The sequence below is a fragment of the Perna viridis genome, chromosome 1 (assembly GCF_037379345.1).
Source record: "Perna viridis isolate PV_CMFRI_1.1 ecotype Kerala chromosome 1, ASM3737934v1, whole genome shotgun sequence".
In the NCBI taxonomy this organism is placed as follows: Eukaryota; Metazoa; Mollusca; class Bivalvia; order Mytilida; family Mytilidae; genus Perna; species Perna viridis.
In genome coordinates, this window is record NC_142445.1 from 68,625,046 (window position 1) to 68,646,851 (window position 21,806).

At 33.7% G+C, this 21,806-nt stretch overlaps 2 protein-coding genes across 4 annotated transcripts in view; one reads left to right on the forward strand and one right to left on the reverse strand.

Annotated features, from left to right (window-relative positions):
- Positions 1-9,638, forward strand: LOC148630126 (transforming growth factor-beta-induced protein ig-h3-like). Its single transcript, XM_088561241.1, has 14 exons — positions 1-209; positions 565-672; positions 3,425-3,550; positions 3,793-3,887; positions 4,111-4,478; positions 4,972-5,122; positions 5,401-5,541; positions 5,703-5,915; positions 6,145-6,278; positions 6,617-6,769; positions 7,124-7,234; positions 7,624-7,770; positions 7,980-8,070; positions 9,244-9,638. Exons 1-14 carry the CDS (start codon positions 16-18, stop codon positions 9,498-9,500), a joined length of 2,289 nt encoding a protein of 762 aa, XP_088417367.1. The 5' UTR covers positions 1-15; the 3' UTR covers positions 9,501-9,638.
- Positions 9,162-21,806, reverse strand: part of LOC148630127 (uncharacterized) — a 19,392-nt gene continuing 6,747 nt past the window's right edge. The window contains exons 6-13 of one of the 3 annotated variants that reach the window (XM_088561261.1): positions 20,927-21,058; positions 20,469-20,582; positions 14,937-15,073; positions 14,592-14,657; positions 13,508-13,601; positions 12,415-12,462; positions 11,316-11,366; positions 10,535-10,831 (exon numbers count right to left, since the gene is read on the reverse strand). In XM_088561261.1, coding sequence (XP_088417387.1) covers positions 10,781-10,831; positions 11,316-11,366; positions 12,415-12,462; positions 13,508-13,601; positions 14,592-14,657; positions 14,937-15,073; positions 20,469-20,582; positions 20,927-21,058 — 693 coding nt within the window. In that variant the 3' untranslated portion in view covers positions 10,535-10,780. Of the gene's footprint in view, positions 10,832-11,315; positions 11,367-11,833; positions 12,060-12,414; positions 12,463-13,507; positions 13,602-14,591; positions 14,658-14,936; positions 15,074-20,468; positions 20,583-20,926; positions 21,059-21,806 lie in introns of those variants that run through there. The other 2 variants (XM_088561269.1, XM_088561251.1) reach the window with 2 other exon arrangements.

Genomic DNA, 21,806 nt, shown 5'->3' on the forward strand with positions numbered 1-21,806 from the left:
ATCAGATGAAAGTGAATGATGAGAGTAATACTGTTATTTCTATTATTTGCCATAATTTCGGCATTATCAGTGGAATCTAGAAGGAATAGGAAGCACAGAAGAGGTCCTGGATATCGACGCCGTGTTATAAACAATGACGACAGTAGCGACGAAGACGATGATAACGACCATTCCTTTATTTTTCCGATGCGAAGAAATCCAGGACGTCGGTAAGATATTTTTCAAGTTACATAATGGGCTCTCCATCCAGTGAAACGAAACAAGGACTATCCTGAAACACTTGCACTTCACATTTCATTTGTGGATTCGGTTGGTTGGGGTTAGACCCCCACTCCACGCTTTGTTGGAATTTTTTTTTATGCAAAATTTTGGCAGAAATGAACAAATGATAACCTTGACCCCTTTGTTCTTGAACCACTTTTTAAAATCTACTTATTATGGGATAATGATTTTTGAAAATTTTGTTCACGAAAAAACAACTAGCGTCAAGATAGTTAGAAGTCTATTAAGCCCGATGTCAAGCCAACATTAGTCATACTTAATCTTTTTAAACTTATTTTTCAGTCGCCCGTGGAGCAGACGATTCAATTTAGGGCTGTTCAACAGTAGACGTAGATGGTTTGAAATCAATACGGCGTTTGATTTGGATCCTAGAAAGCCATGGTATAAAGGGTAAGCAGAATTCTATAACAGATAAGCCAACTATATATATATATATGAATCCAAACCTATTTCAGCTACTTTTTTTGTTTTTTACGTATTGTTTTGTTTTGTTTTTATTTTTTTTTCTACATGAAAAAAAGTACAGTTCCAAAGCAGACCTCGATAGGTAAGGCACATAAAGATAATACGTCGAATGTCAAGGTTGGGTACATAAAAGATTAAATGTGAAATTGCCGAAGTTAAAAATTACCCACTGTATATAATCACATCTAAAGTGGAAACTTAGTTTATATCCTGTTAACGTTTTGAATACTAGTTATTATACGACCTAAAAAAAAACAAACAAAAAAACAAACAAACAAAAGAAAAACAAAAAAGCGGTTGTAGTTGTCGTTGACGTCTTTATTTGTTTTCGTTTCCGTGCGCTAACTTTAGTACTGAACAGAATGTCATGAGGATGCTTGCTATTTAAATTGGGATCGATGCCTCCTACCGTTCTGCAAAAAAAGTAAAACAAAGGGTAATAGAAATTTATTTTAAATTGAAGTAGAATGTTTACTTCTCATCCAATTTTGACAATTCATTTTTTAATTTGTTTCCTATTTAATTATATTTTAAGAATAATTAACAGAATTTAAACAGCATCTATTTTTTTTTAATTCCGGTTTGATTTTGTAAAACAAATATATATTAAAAACTCTCATGAAAATCCCTGTCTGCGTTTTTTCATCAGATTTCAGATAACTCTTACGGTTTTCGAGTTATAAGGGGCCAAATGAAAAATTCCTGTCTAAATATAAGAGCTTTAAGAAGTATGCTTGGCAAATTTACTCTGTCATTTACTGTCATTTTTTTTTTGAGATAATGAGGTACTCATTGATCCATGAATGTGCCCTGAAGCAGAACTTTGTACTTAAACTGAATTTCAAAATAGCGTGCAATATTGTATCCAAATGAGTTGTTGTTTCCATAATGAACTGGGAGTTCTTACAAAAATGTATGTTTAGTATGTCAAAAACTAATACTTAGTTCAGTCGTATCATGATGTGCTCGGCGAAGGTTTTTATTTTGATATTACTTTCAGTTTATTTTCATGTTTACTACTATATCAACCGAACACATTTATTTATATTTATTATATTTAATTAATTATATTTAATTAATAGGAAGAAATGGTAAAATCACCCAGTTGCCTTAAATTGTTATTCTGTTCTTGTAGTCTTCGTGTTTGTTTTTTGTTTTTTATTTTTGTATTTTTGTTTCCCTTATTTGACAGTTTTCTTCTGTACATGTATAATGAAACCGGTATATCATTCATATGAATATCTTGTTCATATTGCGTATTTGTAAGCAAACATTTTTCTACGGTGATCGGATCCCGAGGACTTTCAAAACAATACAGCAGACGATGCAATAAAAGTTTACAATGGTCCGTTTTAAACGAATTAAATGGCATTTCATGATCATATGCTTTAATTTCTTGAAACAGCTTTCATGCATTAATATCTTTTATAGTAAAAATATGGATTAACGGTGTTTGTTTTCGTACTGATTACTATCGTGTTTATCGTGTTTACCTCGCTACCTTCACTGGAGAAAGACATGTTTACTATATGGTAAAAATTATAGATTAATAGTATTTTTTTTCCGTACTGAGTTGTATCGTGTTAACCTCGCTACCTCCACTGGAGAAAGACATATATATATACACACACACACACACACACAATCGTCTCAGAATGTGACAACTCTTATTCGCTACACTGCTCCATCGGATTGATACACGGAAGATAATGTAAGTATAGAAAGGTCTGAAAAATTCCCAACGATGTTAGAACTGTCAAATTTCATTAAATAGATGTCTCAGCGGTACGAGTTCGCGTCCCGCGGAGGGAACGACCAAAGATTTGCTTCACAAATTTGACAATTCTAACAACGTTGGGAATTTTTCAGACCCATCTATATATACTTACCTACACATTGTCAAGAGTACTACCTTATATTAAAATAGATAAAATATAAGGAGAATGGATAAGATGAATATGTCAAAAAGACAACAACCCCACTGGGCTATCCATGGGTCTTCAATGATCGACGAGGAAACCCTAACAAAACTATACAGGCTGCAGCTGGCTCCAAAACAACATTATACACAGTGTTACAGCGAAACAGTCGCCTCTTTATACTCCAGCAACATAAAAGTAAAATGAAAGTGAAAACGAAACATACATAGGCCAAAAATTCCGGACTTGGGACAGGTGCAAACAATGTGGCGGGGTTAAAATACTTTGGCGTGATAACAACCCTCCCCCTTCAAAATCTGGCCACTGTGGAAAAAATAATACACAATTAAGCATACCTAAAATCAGTACAAAAAGGTCTGAGTCCTTTGTTAATTATAAAGAAACTGATTATACATTACACAGACGCACAAACAAAGGACTACTATAACAGTTAACTGACATGCCAGCTCCAGACCAGTTTAAACGTACAAAAACCTATGTCCTTGTCGTATGCTAGTTTACCAGGTTTATAAAATTTCTCTGCGACAGAAAACGGACAATTTAAAGGGTCGTTTTAATGCAAACTCCTGGTACGGGAAACACACCGTTCAACTGTCTTTGAACCAAAATTCAATGATTTAATGTGTAGAGGTATATAATTGTTTGCAGATAAATACGACCGTCAAACGTCTTTGTGGTTCCGTCAGGTGATATTATATCTTCTGTTCAATCCTCACCGTCTTTTTTCTCTATTTTAGACCAAATGTCTGTACTCGCAGAGATGTCATCAAGAATGAAACGGACGGAAGCGAAATTAGGAATCATCACGTAATCAAATCTCAGATTTGTGATGATAAAGGAACATCATACAAATGTACAAACAGGTAAAATAATATCCTCTAACTACTAATTCTTTTTTTAGGAAGGAAGTATCTTTTCCCATTAGTACGAGAAAGATGCAGGGACAACCATGCACCGTCCCCGTTTTATTGCTGGTATTAATTGAATAGAATACTTGCTAATAGGTTTGGTTAGTTTGGCTAATCAATAATGATACATTTTTTAAAGACTTGACGATTGTGTTCAATTTTCATTGAATTTTAAAAAAAAATGATTTCACTTACAGTTTAATTGTTGGTGATAAAGAGCGGACAACTGTAGTAACCAAGGAATGTTGTCCTGGTTTCACACGCAAGGAGAACCAGAACGGTTGCCCAACAGGTATAAAATTAGAACGTTTAAAACTTTAGAAGAGTTATTTCATCTTCTCATCATTGAATTAGCAAAATACTAGGTTAACCATTTCTTTCCTATAAAAAACTAGACGTATATCTTTTGATTGTAGTACTCGTGTTTGTTAACAAGATTGTCCAGTTACAGATTTTCATCGTAAAACGAAATATTGTAAAGTTCCACTTATCGGAATAAATTATTTCTTTTCCAGTTCAAGAGCTAAAAGATATACTAAAGCGCGCAGAAGATTTGAAACTAGGCAAGTTTATAGAAGCAGTCGATTTGGTTGGACTTACAAAGGATCTAAAAGCAGGAAATTCAACCATATTCGCTCCAGTCGACGATGCATTTGAAGAGTTGTCGAAAAAAATGGCACCTGTATCACAGATAGGTTTACAAGATAGCGGAGTTTTGATGGTATCCCAACCTGTAATGGACAATGTTGTATCAGATCTAAAGACGACTTTGTTAGGACATTTGGTTCCTGGTATTTACAGTAGTGGTCGCCTCATGGACGAACAACTGATTGACACTGCTAGCCCATATAAAAACAAAATCAGGATTAATTACTATGACGAAGTAATGATACTAAGTATTACATAATCATCATTATTAGACACCACAGACACATTTAAGCCTTCCTTCTATGTTGACCTTCATTTGAATAACGCTACAATAGCGCTGATTTCTTTGAGAGGGCCCAGCGGCTGGGACATCAAATACCAGGTGATGGATATGTAACGTCGTTGCCCATAGAATAAGGTCATCACATTTCAAAATTTTTACGGTTGTTACCTTGACCTGATTGATTGGGTCCAATGATAAGTGACATCAAACTGTCGTTAATTAAATAGATGCAATGAAGTTTAAATCTTAAAAAAAAAAGCATGTATGATCTTGAAATTAGCCGTATTTTTTACCAACTTATAGACCGAGTTCGACTTCTGTGCATGGTGGAATCAAGGGATGCTCAGCGGAGCATTTGTTTGATAAATTGTAATTAATTAATGTGACATTTAACACAGCTTTGAATGTAGTATGCTTCTGAATTATATTATTATTATATATTAAGATGATGACCGCAAATTGCATTAAAGTAACAAACCGAGACAACACGGCCAGTAATGGGGTAATCCATGTAGTGGAGAAAACACTGAAACCTGTATCTAAAACATTGATGGACCTCATATCTGGCGACCCAGAAATGAGCTATCTAAAAACAGGTATTGGTATTAAAATGTTCTTAAGCTGTTTTTGTTTCTATAGGAAATTAGAATCCCCAAACAGAGTGAACTGCTAGTGCTGCAACGAATTTCCAAATAATCTTAGATTCTGGGATAAAAAAAAACGGTAAAAAAAAACTTCCAATAAAGAAACTTCAGATGATTTCACCAACGTTCTTCGGTTGAACAATGGATTTATATACTACTATTAAATATTTATGATAATAATGTAGCTGAATGTATGTTGAAATAACACTCTAAAACTTTGATTCATTCAGCTATAGGAAAAAGTGGACTCAGGAAGCAACTAACACTGGACGGACAATATACTTTTTTTGCTCCAACTGACACAGCTTTCCGAAAGTTAGACTCTGCATTGGTTTCAAGGATTTTAGATGGAGACGAGGAATGTGTTATTAGTAAGTTTTGAGTTTTTTTTATATTAAACTGCCTGTGTTCTATTTTTGTATGACTCGGAGGTCTTGCTTATTCTTGCCCATTCAATGTTGTGTTCTTATGCACGACTATGTTTCGTCAGGTAACTGTTGTTTAAGCAAAAGGTTCTCGTTTCTTCTTGCAGAACTACTTCAAAACCATATTTTACCAAACGTCATTTGCTCTGCTGCAATTCAAGGTAGATCTAAATCCAAGAATGTGTTGAACCACATGCTAAACCTTACCAAAGATGACAATGGTAAACTGTTTGTCAATGGTGCTCAAGCAGTTGACAATGATGTAATGGCTACAAATGGAGTCATGTACGTCATCGACGAGGTCTTAGTTCCAGACGAAGGTAGATATATAATCTGCATTATAATTAAAATTGACTCAAAGTCTGATTAATAGCGTTTTCTAATGTAAAGAGTTTTAAAAATCTGGAAGCTGACGTCAGTTATCTGCTTTAGAAGTATTGATCATCAATATAATGCATTCTTACTTTGTTGTGTTTTTAAAATTCATTTATAGATGATTATTTTAGCATGTTGCCTTTAAATGCTATTATGACATTAATATTATTGTAGCTCTAGATGTTCTACATATCGCTCGTAAAGTCGCTTCGTCCTTCGCCAACCTGGTGGCACAGACTGGTTTAGCTAAAACCCTGCAGTCGTTACAAAATCTTACAGTGTTCGTTCCAAGTAATGAAGTCCTACAGGTACATGTAGTTGTCGTGTTAGTTGATGCAGACACTGTATGATTAAAGGAACTTTTCAAATTATTAAGACAGTACGATGTAGAATATGCATTTTCCAACGATTTATGCAATTTATATACCGGTATTAGAAAGTTAACTACAAAAGATGACTTAAAAAAACCGATGTAAACCCATTGTTGACATTGGGCGACCTTCTTTTTGTATTAGCCAAGGTTTTCGATATGACATTTTGAAATTGAATCAGACTACTTCGACAAGAATCGCTTGAAGCTTGAATCATATAAAGAGGAGTATAATATATGTCTTGTATCAAAATACATATAAATGTTTTTTTTTAGAATTTTGATCAACTCTCAACTGATCCGGCAGAGCTAATGGAAATTTTGACTTACCATGTTGTTCCAAAAGAGTTGAATACATGTAAAATGTTTAATGATGACCAGCTAGACACACTGAATGGTAAAAAGTTGCGTTTTAATGAATACACTATGGTAAGCTTTAGTTTTAGTGATGTTGAGTGTTGTCTTCATTGAGTGAGAATAAAATACTGGCCACACAATGGCAAGAAATAATAAAGAAAGTAATAATTGTGAAGTTTTCTAAAAAAATAAAATAAAAACTAAGTGTAGCCTGCCACATGCATGTTAACTACCAAATTAAACAGTGTTAATGGTTTAATATTTAATGTTAATTGTTTATTGTTAATATCTCTGCATTTTACAATTCGTTTTTTTTTTTGCGTAGCCGATCGTATAAAAGAAAGTGTACTACATGATATTCAAAAGTGGCACGATCTTCATTTCTGAGAAAATGTAGAGTTGCACACCGAATGTATTATGTTTTAGGCCTTTCCGTACCACGGACGCCATTGGGGATGGGATCAGGCGGTCCAGTGTGCATCCATACAAAAGTCAAACATCAGAGCTTGTAATGGTGTGATACATATTATTGATAAGGTATATTAGTTCTGTTATAATACTGGGCGACCCCAACAAACAACAGATAAGAAAATAAAATTAGAATCAACAATTAAAATACTCCTACAACGTCAGAGTTTGTACTACCATTCCTTCATACTAAGGATGGGACCAAGCAAGAAAATTTAATTGTCTAGCATCTAGCATCGCTGGAGTAGGTTAAAACCAACAAAAAAATGTATTCTGAAGATTCATTGCTTTATTTGGTGGGTAATTGTTTTGACAAAGTAAACATTCCTTTACCGCTTTGAATTACTCTTACTCATATTCTCAATTTCATTAGAACATTCTTTTCTCTAATTAAGCCGATTAACACTGCATGATCTTATTGATACCCCAAAGGAGATTTGCTTTATTATTTAATTAAGGTGATAACTCCACCTAAAGGAAATATTCTGGACCAACTAGCAGAGGACAGTCGCTTTTCAGAACTCTTGGATCTAATAAAAATTGCTGGTATTGGAGATACACTGGAAGAGGATGGTCCTTTCACAGTATTTGCCCCAACCAATGAGGTAAGAGGAAAAGGTTGTCACTATGAGGGATGTGTTATGAAGACAAATAATTAAACTGTTTACTATATGCTGTAGAAGGGCATCTCAACGATATTTAAGAACTTCTATGTAATATCCCAAGTTCTGATAAAAACAGCTTTTAAATAAGGAAAAAAATATTTAAAACATTTTACAAAGCAGGTTAGATATATATTTATATCTTATTTAAGGCCTTTAGAGCAGTTGATGATGATGAGTTGCAGAAGATCGTCAACAACAAAGATAAATTAAAACAGCTCCTACTAAACCATGTTTTGAAAGGTTTGTTTGTTTATTTGTTTGTTGGGGTTTAACGTCGGAGCAGCAATATTTCAGCTATATTCAGACGATGAACATGAAATTGATGATAAAATGAACATTAAATGATGATGAAATGAAAAAAGGGATGGGACACAAGGACAATGGGGTAGACAAATTTTGATTGTCACTGGAAAAAGGGAGAGATGGGTAGGGTCGGGCAATTTAGCCTCCTGTGGCGGAGCCCTATTGTTCCTACTCCGGCAGAATACCACAGTAGGGTTATTTAACATGCGAGGAACGTGGCATTTTTCCCAACACGGTGCACCACTATGGTTTGCAGTCAGGTTTTCCGTATTATAGCCTGACAACCCCAGCATGTAACACGCCAGGGGTACCCCATTCCACCACCTGGGGCACACATCCCAGTTGCTCTGTGGGCAGAGCGCCCTAGCTCCCGGCTAAGGTTCTGAGCACTATTTAGTCGCCTTTTACGACAAGCTTAGCGCTGCTGCAGGCCTATTCTTTTAACACCCGGACCTGCATGGGGCGTTTTCAAAGGTGAGAGGTGGTATAAATTTTTGCTTATAAATCTCCATATTTGATACCAGAAGAATGTCTTTTTCAGGGGCAGATCCAGAATTTTCAATTAGGGGAGGGGCGCACAGTTAAAAATTTTTTTCAGGTTGAATTTTTGAAATATTCTTCTAGAGTGGGTGCAATATAGGTATCTTTTGTGGTAAAATTATCGAGAATTAAAGTTTCAACATAAAACCGCCTAAATCTACCCCTGACAAACCATGCTTTGCAAATTTTAGGGTAGCGCACGCCCGCCTGAATCTGCCCGTTTTTGATTGGTTTGGAGAACAAAATTATACTTACAAATGTACAATTTACACATAAAGGTAAGGTCCTTCTTAAACACATTTGAACAGGCAGCTGAAAGAAAACTCCATAGTACAACAATGCATAGGTCATAACAAAATCAAACCAAGGATTTATATATAATTCAAACTGATATGAAATAAAAAAAAGTATGTGCAAGACCGGAAATGACATAAAGACGTTGGGAGCAAGCATTCTGTTTCAAACTTTACACACAATAAAAAAAAGACTATTGATATATGAGCTGTATTGTATAATATATCAATTTGTTTGTCATTGCCATATAACATACTACAAACTTGTTTGTTGCAGGTAATGTGTGCTGCTCTGGGTTGAAGTTGATTGGTGGAAGTGACATTTTTGGGTCTAGACTTATGAAAATGCTATCTGGAGAAATGTTTCTTGTAAAAAGAGACCTCTCTGAATTACAGATTGGTAGTGCTGGTATAAGTGAGTGTAATATGGTTTCTAACAATGGCGTTATCCATGCTGTGGACCAGGTTATAATAGCTGAAAGAAAGCAGAGATTTACAACGAAATTTGAGCATTGGCTTAAAAGTTTTGAATGAAGTTCACCAGGAACAGTGTTATTGTTATGCCAACAAAAATCTTAGTAATAGATAAACCAAAAACTATCATTATGGAGGTCATAATTATCTTGTACATAATTTGTTTTTACTTTTTGTTAATAAAGAATAAATGGAAAATTTCATTTTCCTTTTTATATGCTGACAAATGTATAAATGTTAACAGAAATCACTGTACATTAATTATAGTATTCTTTCCATTAAATCAAAAATGTGATTTTAGAATTTTTGTAAAATCCCACAGTAGTTATGTTTAAAATTCCAAAATGAGAGTTTAATATTTGTCCCATTTTTCACAATAAAAAACATCACAATTATTTCTAAAACAACTGTACATAATACTCAAGTAATTTATACCTAATGGTATGATAGACATGGAGAGTAAGTTATACCTAAAGGCATGATAGACATGGACAAGTAAGTTTTACCTAATGGTATGATAGACATGGACAAGTAAGTTTTACCTAATGGTATGATAGACATGGAGAGTAAGTTATACCTAATGGCATGATAGACATGAACAAGTAAGTTTTACCTAATGGTATGATAGACATGGAGAGTAAGTTATACCTAATGGCATGATAGACATGGACAAGTAAGTTTTACCTAATGGTATGATAGACATGGAGAGTAAGTTCTACCTAATGGCATGATAGACATGAAGTTTCATGAGCTGATATTTATCTAATGAAAGATGTCTTGATGGGACTATTTCTCACCTTACTCAAAATGGGTTGTAAACACCAACAGTTTTAAAGACAGTTATTGGAAACAAAAGATATACTTAACATATAACACTTCCTTATCAAGCAATAAGTCTCAATTTACTTAAAAGAGTAATGTAGTTTTCTAATGGTGTTATACATGAATAAGTTGAACATGCACCAATGTATGTATATATCATTAACAAATCCTCAAAATATTCATTGAACTACTCACAAGCCAGTAACATGGATGTTTTCTGTGAACAAGCCAATAACATGTATGCTTTCTATCATTTGTACAAAATATTGGGCTCCGTAAAAATCATTTATTGTATTTATTAAGAAAATGTTTGAAAAAAAAGAAATTAAAAATAAAGGAATTATTCAATATTCAAAAAGACGTCGATACATATTGAAAAACTACTCACAAGACTTTCAAATACAAAGCAAAAGATACAACATGTAATTTGTACATTAACATATGAAACTTAACTCCAGAATGAACACATTCTAAATAAAGACCCATGGAATGCATAGAAGTCATTGTAATGATACAGTTCACACACCAGGTGTCTGGCGTAACAACTCTTTCTGTGTGGCCTTTAATATCTAAAAATTAAATATAAAAATCATTAAGCAAAACTGAGCTATAATGAAATCATTTGGAAAATAAACAGAATTAAATAAAATTATCATATGTATGTGCCTGAAATTTGTTTACTCCAAAGGAGATAATTTTCTAAGAAGTAAGTAACAGTACAAATTTCTCTTAAATTCTTGGCAAGTTTCTACACTACTTTTATAATTTATGATTAGTTGCAGAATTTCAAGATAATTGTTCCTACCTCTATCAAGTCATTTTAAGATATTAGTTCCCGCCTACAGTTCCTGCCTCTATCAATTCACAATCATTTTTTTCATTTTGAAAAAAAAAAAAAAACCATCTAGCCTAAAGCAATAATTAAACATGTGGCATTTTAAGTATAATTCTTGAACTCATATCCACTGTATAAGTCTCCAATAAGGTTCCCAACAAGTTAACAAATATTATAACACAAAGTTTTAAGTAAGGATAACTTCATAAGGATATTACCTCATCTGTGTCTTTTATATTAGAATAATCAGGCTTTCTATCACTGTGTCTCTGAAAATGACAAATACAATACTACAGAACTCCACCAATAGGAAAGAAAAAAATGCTAAGCCATTTATTTTGCTATTAGTTACCAATAAGGAGTGGAGAGATATGCATATATTTCTTAGGACTGAAAATATGCCAATATTATACAAACACTGAAATATATATATATATATATATTAGTTTGTAAACAAAGCACAATATAAAGAATGTAGTCACCTTGTTATAAAACAAAAAATTGCTTATAAATGATAAATACATAAACAAATATATTCAGTGGAAATGTTCAAAAATCTTAATAACATTAATAAGTAATATTAATAATATGATGTTATCATGTGTAGGATTGAAAACTTGTTACACAAAAGATGGTGATAAAGAAATAGAATCAATTAGATAATAATTGTACACCTAGGAAAGAGGATCAATAAATTTAATACATTGCAATTCATCAATATTTTTCCACAAAAGTCTTTGTGAAAACAATGAAGCAGTCTGGGAAATTAACCACAAATCTGACGACCCTGGCTAGTGAAAGTTGGGCTCATGCTCTAAAAAGTTAATCATGAAGACTGATGAAGGTTAATATCATCCTGAAATTATCATGTGCCAAATCTTGAGATTTGTTTGTGTAAGGGATAAAACAGGGCTGACCTCTAACTGAAGAGGAGGAACAGGATGTCTTTCACTGTAAGGGTCCTGAAATTAACACTCCATACATTAGAAATCATATTGAATGTAGGATATACTTCTGACAACGTGCAACAAAATCATTTATTAGAAAATGGAAATTGTGTGACAATATCAGTACATTGTACTTATATAACAAAATTAACATTTTCTGTAAATATAAGTTATGTCAAAAAGAAAAAGACAGAAATTTAATTAATATTTTTAGTTGCTACATTAAGTTTCCTTTTTGAAAAAGTAAGATAAAGGGCAAAATTTTTAAAGTTTTTTTTTTGTTTATAATTGTCCGATTGACTGAAATATCAGAGAGATAAATTATGACGAAACATGAAAAAAAAAGAAGTGCTTTTCACTCAAAACAGACCTGATATAAACGCTGGGATGGTAAAGGTTGTCTAGAACTTCTAGGATGCTGAAAAGAAGACTTATATAGGTCTATCTAATACAACATCTATTGACCTATTGATTAGTCAATAATACAATAATAGTGATTTCCCAACATTTATATATTTTTATAATTAAAATTTAAATACTAGTATACATCATCCATAGAACAACAAGCAGCAAATTTCATCACATTTGCTTCATTACAACTGAAGTTATCACCATGGAAACAAAAACATTCACAATGAAAACAACATCATAATTTGACTACAATTTTTTTGCGGCTCTATGAAAATTTTGTAAATCTTCAATTAGTCATAAACAAAATATTCCCATTCTATAGTAATGTGTTCTCAGAATTTAACCTTTAGTGTTTAATTTTAACCATGTGTTTAAAATGTTATAAAAGTAGAAGGTTGTGAGGATGCACATGTCAAAATTTGGTTAAAATTTATCAAATTTTTGTGTTCTTTGTAACATTACCCCATGAGTTCTAAAAATATCTATAGCAGTACAATAAACAATGAATCAAATGATTTTAAGAAAGAATGAAAAATCCTGTTAAAATTCATCCAAAAGATTCAGAATAGATTTTTTATAATATTATAAGGAGAAGAACAGCTCAACTAGATCATTTAGTATGTCGTAAACAACGTCCTGTTTCATTTATCTTCATCTTTTATTGCAGTACCTTATTTTTTTTTTAAATAAAAAAATCTCCATCAATTACTAATACCGGAAATGACATCATGTAGCATAGAATTTCTCATGATGTAATATACTGACCCTTTGACAATAGGGTTCAAAATTGTACTTAAGACAATACTCATACATTAGACACCGATTCTAAGTTTGATATGAATATATTAAAGAATTTCACATCATGTTGACAAGGGTGTCCAACTGATGTTTTCAAAAAATAATCAGACTATACACATTTCTGATCAATTAAAATATAGTCATATATCCACTACTAAACAGTGTTACAAAACTATTACCGGTATCCACTTCTCAACCTCTGTGGATAATGAAATCCATGAAAGAACGAATGTATACCTGTTACATGTACTTACATGCCAAGGTTTTGGTTGTGGTGTTCCTATAGACCCTCTTAGCTGATGCCTATCAACACTGCCCATTTCAGAGGCTGTCAGAGAGTCTAAATATCTACATAATCATATACGTCAGTCACAGCATAATATTTGAAATATCAAAAACTCATCCTAACATTTTTAACATGGTGTTTACACACATGTACAGTAGTTAAACAACAACAAAAAAACATTTGAAATATTCTTTTTCCTAGAGGCTTCAACAACAAGATGACTTGTGTTCTAATGCACAATATTTTTTATGCATAACATGACAAAGAAATAGTTTGTTGAGTGCAACATGATATGACCACGGTGGTCAAACTCTGAACATGGACACAATATTAGTTTTGGACACACTTAAGCAAAGGGACTTACAGTTCATTATGGACACAATATAGCACAAATTTTGAAATTTAATTGAAAACTCAAAATCAGACCAAATATAAAATAGTTGATTTTTTGGGGTGTGGCCCCTTTGGCCCCTTATAACTCAAAAACCGTAAGACATATCTGAAATCTGATTAACATATGACATATGAAAGGAGATTTTCATAAGGAATCTAAGAAAAACCAAAAATTGCAAAGTGGATTTTTTTTGGGGTGTGGCCAAATTTTGTACCTATTTAACTCCATAACAATCATGGATAAGTCTACCCTGTAAAAAAGTTCAATACAGAGATTCAAAAGGAACAGATTGACAGCTGAATCATAAAAATTAGTTCAACAATAAGCTTTTTTCCATCAATTTGAACAATAACACCTATTTTCCCTCTTTTAGCCCTTATTTCTAAAAGGGGTGGTACAAACACCTCCAAAAACTATAGGGCCCTCTGCCATGCCCTTAGAAACAATGTGTTAAAATTTCGAAAAGGTTGGATAAGTTTTAAATAAGTTTTCATAAGTAAACTAAAGGAAAGGAATGCAACTAACAACAATGACAACAACTGCAAAAGCAATGATGACAGGGTGATACCATTAAACAACCAAATAATTTTTTTGGGTTTGTATAAAAATGAATCTATAGAAATAAAAAAAAAAACCACATCTTTAAACTCATATGTACCTAACACAGGAATCCAGGTCTGTTTTAAGTTTATTTTCATAATCCACATACTCGTTCTGTAAATCTCTGTAAAGAAATCGAAAAACTAGTGAGAGTACTACACACATAAATAATAGCATTTTATAGTTTTAGTTCTCCTAAAGGGCATTAACCCCTAAAACAACAAATACTGGAATTTTAACCTCAAATAATAATTAACAACATGTCAAACAAATCAAACATAGACTATATTTGCATCAATTAAAATAAATCAGGATTGTACACAACTAGTTTAAAAGACAGATTTAATGTTAACCTCTGCATAAGTAAGTTATTTACAAGCAAATCCATAATAATAAATCATACATTATTCTTCTCTGTAGAAAATTGACATTTTCCTCCATTCTGGTTTTTGATTCTTTCATTCTTTCTTCAAATGCCTGTTTAGCAGCATCCTTTAGAGTTTCTATGTTCTGTCTGTGTCTATCTGCACCAGAATCATACTGAAATGTAAATTTTATTGAAGTGCAACTCTAAGAATCTGGCAAAATTGGCAGCTTTAAGATAGCGTATGTTATAAAAAACCAACAATTTGGAAATTTACTTTCACTTGAAATGTGCCTTTCACTAAAATCATAAAAAATACAGATTTATTTAAAAATTACGCTTGGTTCAATTGATTACTCTTACACTTGGTAGCTGCTCTTACAGTGACTTTTAATACTAACACTTGGTAGCTGTTATAACAAAGGCCCTTAATACTTACAGCTGTTCCATTAAAAGATGAGATACCCTGGGAAGGCACTTTTTCTCAAATTGAGATTTTCCTCAAATCCTTGATATTTCCTCAAGTCTTCATTTTCAAGCAGTTTGATTGCTCGAAATTTAAGTTGAGGAAGGATTTGTGGAAATCTCAATTTGAGATATTTTATGAAACCAGCCCAAGACATAGCAAAACACAACAAGTGCACCATCATATTACCTTTATCAACTACAGGCTGAAGAGAGCCTAAATCGCTCACCTGGTTAACCATTTGCTTATTTGAAAAACATGAGGAATGAGACAGGCTAAGTTAAAATCAACTAAAATTATTCATAGCATTTTCATGATCTGAACCTAAATATTGCTAAAGGCAAGACCCCTAAGTTCCATTTTTAGTACAGGCAGCCATATCTATTCACGGATTAAAAATCACAACAGTCATTTTGAGCACAATACACTGAAGAACTATTATATTTATTTTCATTCAATAATCTTAATTGTTTTAGAGAAGAAGATTTTCAAAGTTGTACATGTGAAAAAAACAACAACAAAAAAACTGTTTCAGGGGTTGTAACTCCTACATTAGTCAATGAATGGTTTTGAAAATTTCAGCATAGGTCCTTCTCATAATGCTTTACAATTTTACCTGTACCGGAAATTTGCTAAAGGCAACGGTTTTTGAGTTATTTGCAAAAAACTGCCATCTGACCCCTATGTTCTATTTTTAGTAATGGCGGCCATGTTTTTTTATGAATCAACAATCTCAACGGTCATTTTGTGTGGGATACCCTAAGGAACATAAATGCCAACTTCCATTGAATTCTGTGCAAAGGATTTTGAGAAGAAGATTTTCAAAGTTGCACATGTGAAAAATGCAAAAAAAACTGTGTCAGGGGCCGTAGCTCCTATATCAGTTGACCAATCATTTTGTAAATTTTGCCATAGGTCTGTCTTATGATGCTGAACAATATGCCAGAAATTTGCTAAAGGGAACGGTTTTTGAGTTATTTGCAAAAAACTGCCATCTGACCCCTATATTCTATTTTTAGTAACAGCGGCCATGTTTTTTCATGAATCAACAATCCCAAATGTCATTTTGTGTGGGATACCTTAAGGAACATAAATGCCAACTTTCAATGAATTCTGTGCGATGGATTTTGAAAAGAAGATTTTCAACGTTGCACATGCGAAAAATGCAAAAAAACTGTTTCAGGGGCAGTAACTCCTACATCAGATGACCAATTGTTTTGAAAATTTTGGCATGGGTCCGTCTCATGATGCTGAACAATATTACCTTGCCAGAAATTTTCTAAAGGCAACGATTTTTTAGTTATTTGCAAGAAACTGCAATCTGACCCCTATGTTCTATTTTTAGTAACAGTGGCCATGTTTTTTCATGGAACAAAAATCCCAATAATTGTTTTGTTCAGAACACCCTAAGGAACAATCATGGCAAGTTTACAACCTGTCAGTCCAGTAGTTTCAGAGGAAAAGATTTTTTTAAAATTTGTCCACGACAACGACGGCGACCGATGCCAAGTGATGGCATAAACTCACTTGGCCTTGAGTAAATAATTACAGAGATCACCAATAGGTCTTCAAAAAGTGTAAACACACCTTCAAGTAAGCTCTGAAAGGACCGGACAACAAAAGTAATGAAATCCATGGTAACAGAACGATGACATTTCTTCAAAATGAACTAAAATATCATATAATATTAATACTAAGAATAAAAGTGTCTTCCCCCATCCCTCATATGTTTTACTGGAACTGATCTTACACTTGGTAGCTGGCATAACAGAGACCTTTAATACTAACACTCGGAAGCGGCTGTTACAGGTGCCTTAAATACTTACCCTCAGACGCTGCTGTTACAGGTAGCTTTAATACTTACCCTTGGAAGCTGCTGTTACAGGTGCCTTAAATACTTACACTTGGAAGATGCCGTTATAGGTACCTTTAATACATACCCTTGGAAGCTGCTGTTACAGGTACCTTTAATACTTACCCTTGGAAGCTGCTGTCACAGGTACCTTTAATACTTACCCTTGGAAGATGCCGTTACAGGTACCTTTAATACTTACCCTTGGAAGCTGCCGTTACAGGTACCTTTAATACTTACCCTTGGAAGGTGCCGTCACAGGTACCTTTAATATATACCCTTGGAAGGTGCCGTCACATGCTAGAGGTTGTCTGGCAAGCTATTTTCTGACTTGGTGCCATCCTAACCTCTAGCATCTGACATGTTGAAATCCACCACAAATAATAATTAGATAAACATGTGTTTTAAAATACTTTATGTCTTTATTTACATAAAAGAAGTTTAACCTACCGGAAATTGAACGATAAAAATCCTAAATATTTGTTAAATAACAAGAAAACATTTGTAATGAAGACTGTTGTCAAATGGACCAGCAATTTTGAATTAGATCACTAATTTTACGGAATAAAATATATTTTTGACAAAACGGACTTAAAGTTGGTAAAGGCAATTCGTTGGTTAATTTGATATGTTCATTTCGCAAATTTTAAAATCTGTAATTTTATCAACCGGAATTACATACTCAAAAAGCTAAAAACCAAGTATGAATTTCATTTTAACTGCTTTTACAAAGGATTTCCAGCATTGCTGGATTTTCTCATCAGGTAGGTCATTGTTTTTCTTTAGTTTAGCCATTTTCTCCCGTGAAATGGTAAAGAAACTGTATAAAATGTTTTAAATGGAAAATAGTTTACTATAATTCTGCCGATTTCAAGGAACGGCGGAACGAGCATTATGCAATATGGCACTTGGAAGTAAGAGGTTAGGGTATGGAGGAACAGAATTCCATCCTCTTACATTGTAGGAGAACTGTTACATGTGCCTTTAATACTTACCTTTGGAAGCTGCTGTTACAGGTGCCTTTAATACTAACACTTGGAAGCTGTTGTTACAGGTACCTTTAATACTTACACTTGGAAGCTGTTGTTACAGGTGCCTTTAATACTAACACTTGGAAGTTGTTGTTACAGGTGCCTTAAATAGCTGCTATTACAGGTACCTTTAATTCTTACCCTTGGAAGCTGCTGTTACAGGTACCTTTAATACTTACACTTGGAAGCTGCTGTCACAGGTACCTTTAATACTTACCCTTGGAAGATGCCGTTACAGGTACCTTTAATACTTACCCTTGGAAGATGCCGTTACAGGTACCTTTAATACTAACACTTGGAAGCTGTTGTTACAGGTGCCTTTAATACTAACACTTGGAAGCTGTTGTTACAGGTGCCTTAAATACTAACACTTGGAAGCTGTTGTTACAGGTACCTTTAATACTTACCCTTGGAAGCTGCCGTTACAGGTACCTTTAATACTAACACTTGGAAGCCGCCGTTACAGGTACCTTTAATACTTACCCTTGGAAGCCGCCGTTACAGGTACCTTTAATACTTACCCTTGGAAGCCGCCGTTACAGGTACCTTTAATACTTACCCTTGGAAGCCGCTGTCACAGGTACCTTTAATACATACCCTTGGAAGGTGCCGTCACAGGTACCTTTAATACTTACCCTTGGAAGGTGCCGTCACAGGTACCTTTAATACTTACACTTGGAAGATGCCGTTACAGGTGCCTTAAATACTTACCCTTGGAAGCCGCTGTTACAGGTGCCTTTAATACTTACACTTGGAAGCTGCTGTTACAGGTACCTTTAATACTAACACTTGGAAGCTGTTACAGTACTCCAGCAATGCTAGAGGTTGTCTGGCAAGCTATTTTCTGACTTGGTGCCATCCTAACCTCTAGCATCTGACATGTTGAAATCCACCACAAATAATAATTAGATAAACATGTGTTTTAAAATACTTTATGTCTTTATTTACATAAAAGAAGTTTAACCTACCGGAAATTGAACGATAAAAATCCTAAATATTTGTTAAATAACAAGAAAACATTTGTAATGAAGACTGTTGTCAAATGGACCAGCAATTTTGAATTAGATCACTAATTTTACGGAATAAAATATATTTTTGACAAAACGGACTTAAAGTTGGTAAAGGCAATTCGTTGGTTAATTTGATATGTTCATTTCGCAAATTTTAAAATCTGTAATTTTATCAACCGGAATTACATACTCAAAAAGCTAAAAACCAAGTATGAATTTCATTTTAACTGCTTTTACAAAGGATTTCCAGCATTGCTGGATTTTCTCATCAGGTAGGTCATTGTTTTTCTTTAGTTTAGCCATTTTCTCCCGTGAAATGGTAAAGAAACTGTATAAAATGTTTTAAATGGAAAATAGTTTACTATAATTCTGCCGATTTCAAGGAACGGCGGAACGAGCATTATGCAATATGGCACTTGGAAGTAAGAGGTTGGGGTATGGAGGAACAGAATTCCATCCTCTTACGTTGTAGGAGAACTGTTACATGTGCCTTTAATACTTACCTTTGGAAGCTGCTGTTACAGGTGCCTTTAATACTAACACCTGGAAGCTGTTGTTACAGGTACCTTTAATACTTACACTTGGAAGCTGTTGTTACAGGTGCCTTTAATACTAACACTTGGAAGTTGTTGTTACAGGTGCCTTAAATAGCTGCTATTACAGGTACCTTTAATTCTTACCCTTGGAAGCTGCTGTTACAGGTACCTTTAATACTTACCCTTGGAAGCTGCTGTCACAGGTACCTTTAATAATTACACTTGGAAGCTGCTGTCACAGGTACCTTTAATACTTACACTTGGAAGCTGCTGTCACAGGTACCTTTAATACTTACCCTTGGAAGATGCCGTTACAGGTACCTTTAATACTAACACTTGGAAGCTGCCATTACAGGTGCCTTTAATACTAACACTTGGAAGGTGCTGTCACAGGTACCTTAAATACTTACCCTTGGAAGATGCTGTCACAGGTACCTTTAATACTTACCCTTGGAAGCTGCCGTTACAGGTACCTTTAATACTTACCCTTGGAAGCCGCCGTTACAGGTACCTTTAATACTTACCCTTGGAAGCCGCCATTACAGGTACCTTTAATACTAACACTTGGAAGCCGCCGTTACAGGTACCTTTAATACTTACCCTTGGAAGCTGCTGTCACAGGTACCTTTAATACTTACCCTTGGAAGCTGCTGTTACAGGTGCCTTGAATACTTACACTTGGTAGTTGCTCTTTTGGTAAAGGTCTGACAGAAATATTGTCTAGTGTCATCACATTGGAACTGCGTAGAATATCATTTTGATAAGTCTTCTCTCTTTCGATGGGATTTCCCTACAAGAAAGTTACTATTGTCTCAGTGGAGCCAGTCAACAGATATTTGTAAATAACAAATTAAGAATGACAATGAAAAATCTTCAAATATAATACATTGTACAACTAAATGAGACTTATAATATTTATGAAAATGACAGATAAAAATCTTGCTTCAATCATGGAATTAATACCCAGAAATTCATGGCATAACCAAATGAAATTCAATATTACAATGGATGTTGCATTAGAATAATAAATTGTTACCTCTTTACTAAGGTGACAGGCAAGTGTCTCCAGTTTTTTTTTCTTGACCTCTGTTATCACACACTATGAGATGATAGGAAAATCTGATGGATACTTACATGTAGTGCAATAACTTCAAGTCTCTTCAGTTCTGTAATAACTCCAACTGTTGTGTGAAGAGAGCTGATTTTGTTTGATGCAGCATTCAGTATTTGTAGATGGAAACAACTGGTTAATGGAAGTAAATTGTTCTAAAATACAAGAACAGAGTAAAGTATCATTAAAAACCTTCTTTCAACCCAAAACGATAAATCAGAAAAGGTTAAGATAGATACTATTTAACATTTTAAAATGAGCTTCCTTTAGAGTGACATTATTAATCAATTCAACTCTGTACTCTTGTAACAGTCAATTGTGATGTTTAAGGAAAAGCATTTCTTACCAGTGGGATTGTTGTCTCCTTGACATAATCACCATACCCATTCTCCATATATTCTATAACATACTTTTACATGTCAAAATTATAACCAAATAAAAGTGCAGCGTCAGCACTAGAGGTTTTTGATTCTAGTGAAAATTTTTGCACGAAGTTTTAAAGATTACAAGATGTAAAATAAAACTGAAATCTTACATTTGTGTTTCCCATATTATTTAGAACTTTTTTTCCCCTAATATTGTAGAAACTGAATGTCAATCTTTTCCCTAATATTGTAGAAACTGAATGTCAATCTTAAGTACTGATTTCTGAAGTATAATCTGCAATCAATAGTTAAACAGTATCACACACATTTACAGAATTTGATCCATTTCACCTTTTTCCCAATTTTAAAACATATCAAAAAGTTAATTTGCATTTACAATCAAAAATTATTTTAACTGAGTATTTGTTCTACACTGTAATCATGTTCAGGTAAAACCAATTTCACCTTAAGAAAATTTGAATTTTCCAGCCAATTTTACTTGGTTAGAATTCCTAGTCTTCACTTCCTGTTTATTTTA

Excerpts from the sequence above, each read along its gene's own strand:
- LOC148630126 (XM_088561241.1), top strand. The coding sequence starts at position 16 with ATGATGAGAGTAATACTGTTATTTCTATTATTTGCCATAATTTCGGCA. Across the intron at positions 210-564 it reads CGAAGAAATCCAGGACGTCG|TCGCCCGTGGAGCAGACGAT; the intron begins GTAAGATATTTT and ends CTTATTTTTCAG. Across the intron at positions 7,771-7,979 it reads TATTTGCCCCAACCAATGAG|GCCTTTAGAGCAGTTGATGA; the intron begins GTAAGAGGAAAA and ends ATCTTATTTAAG.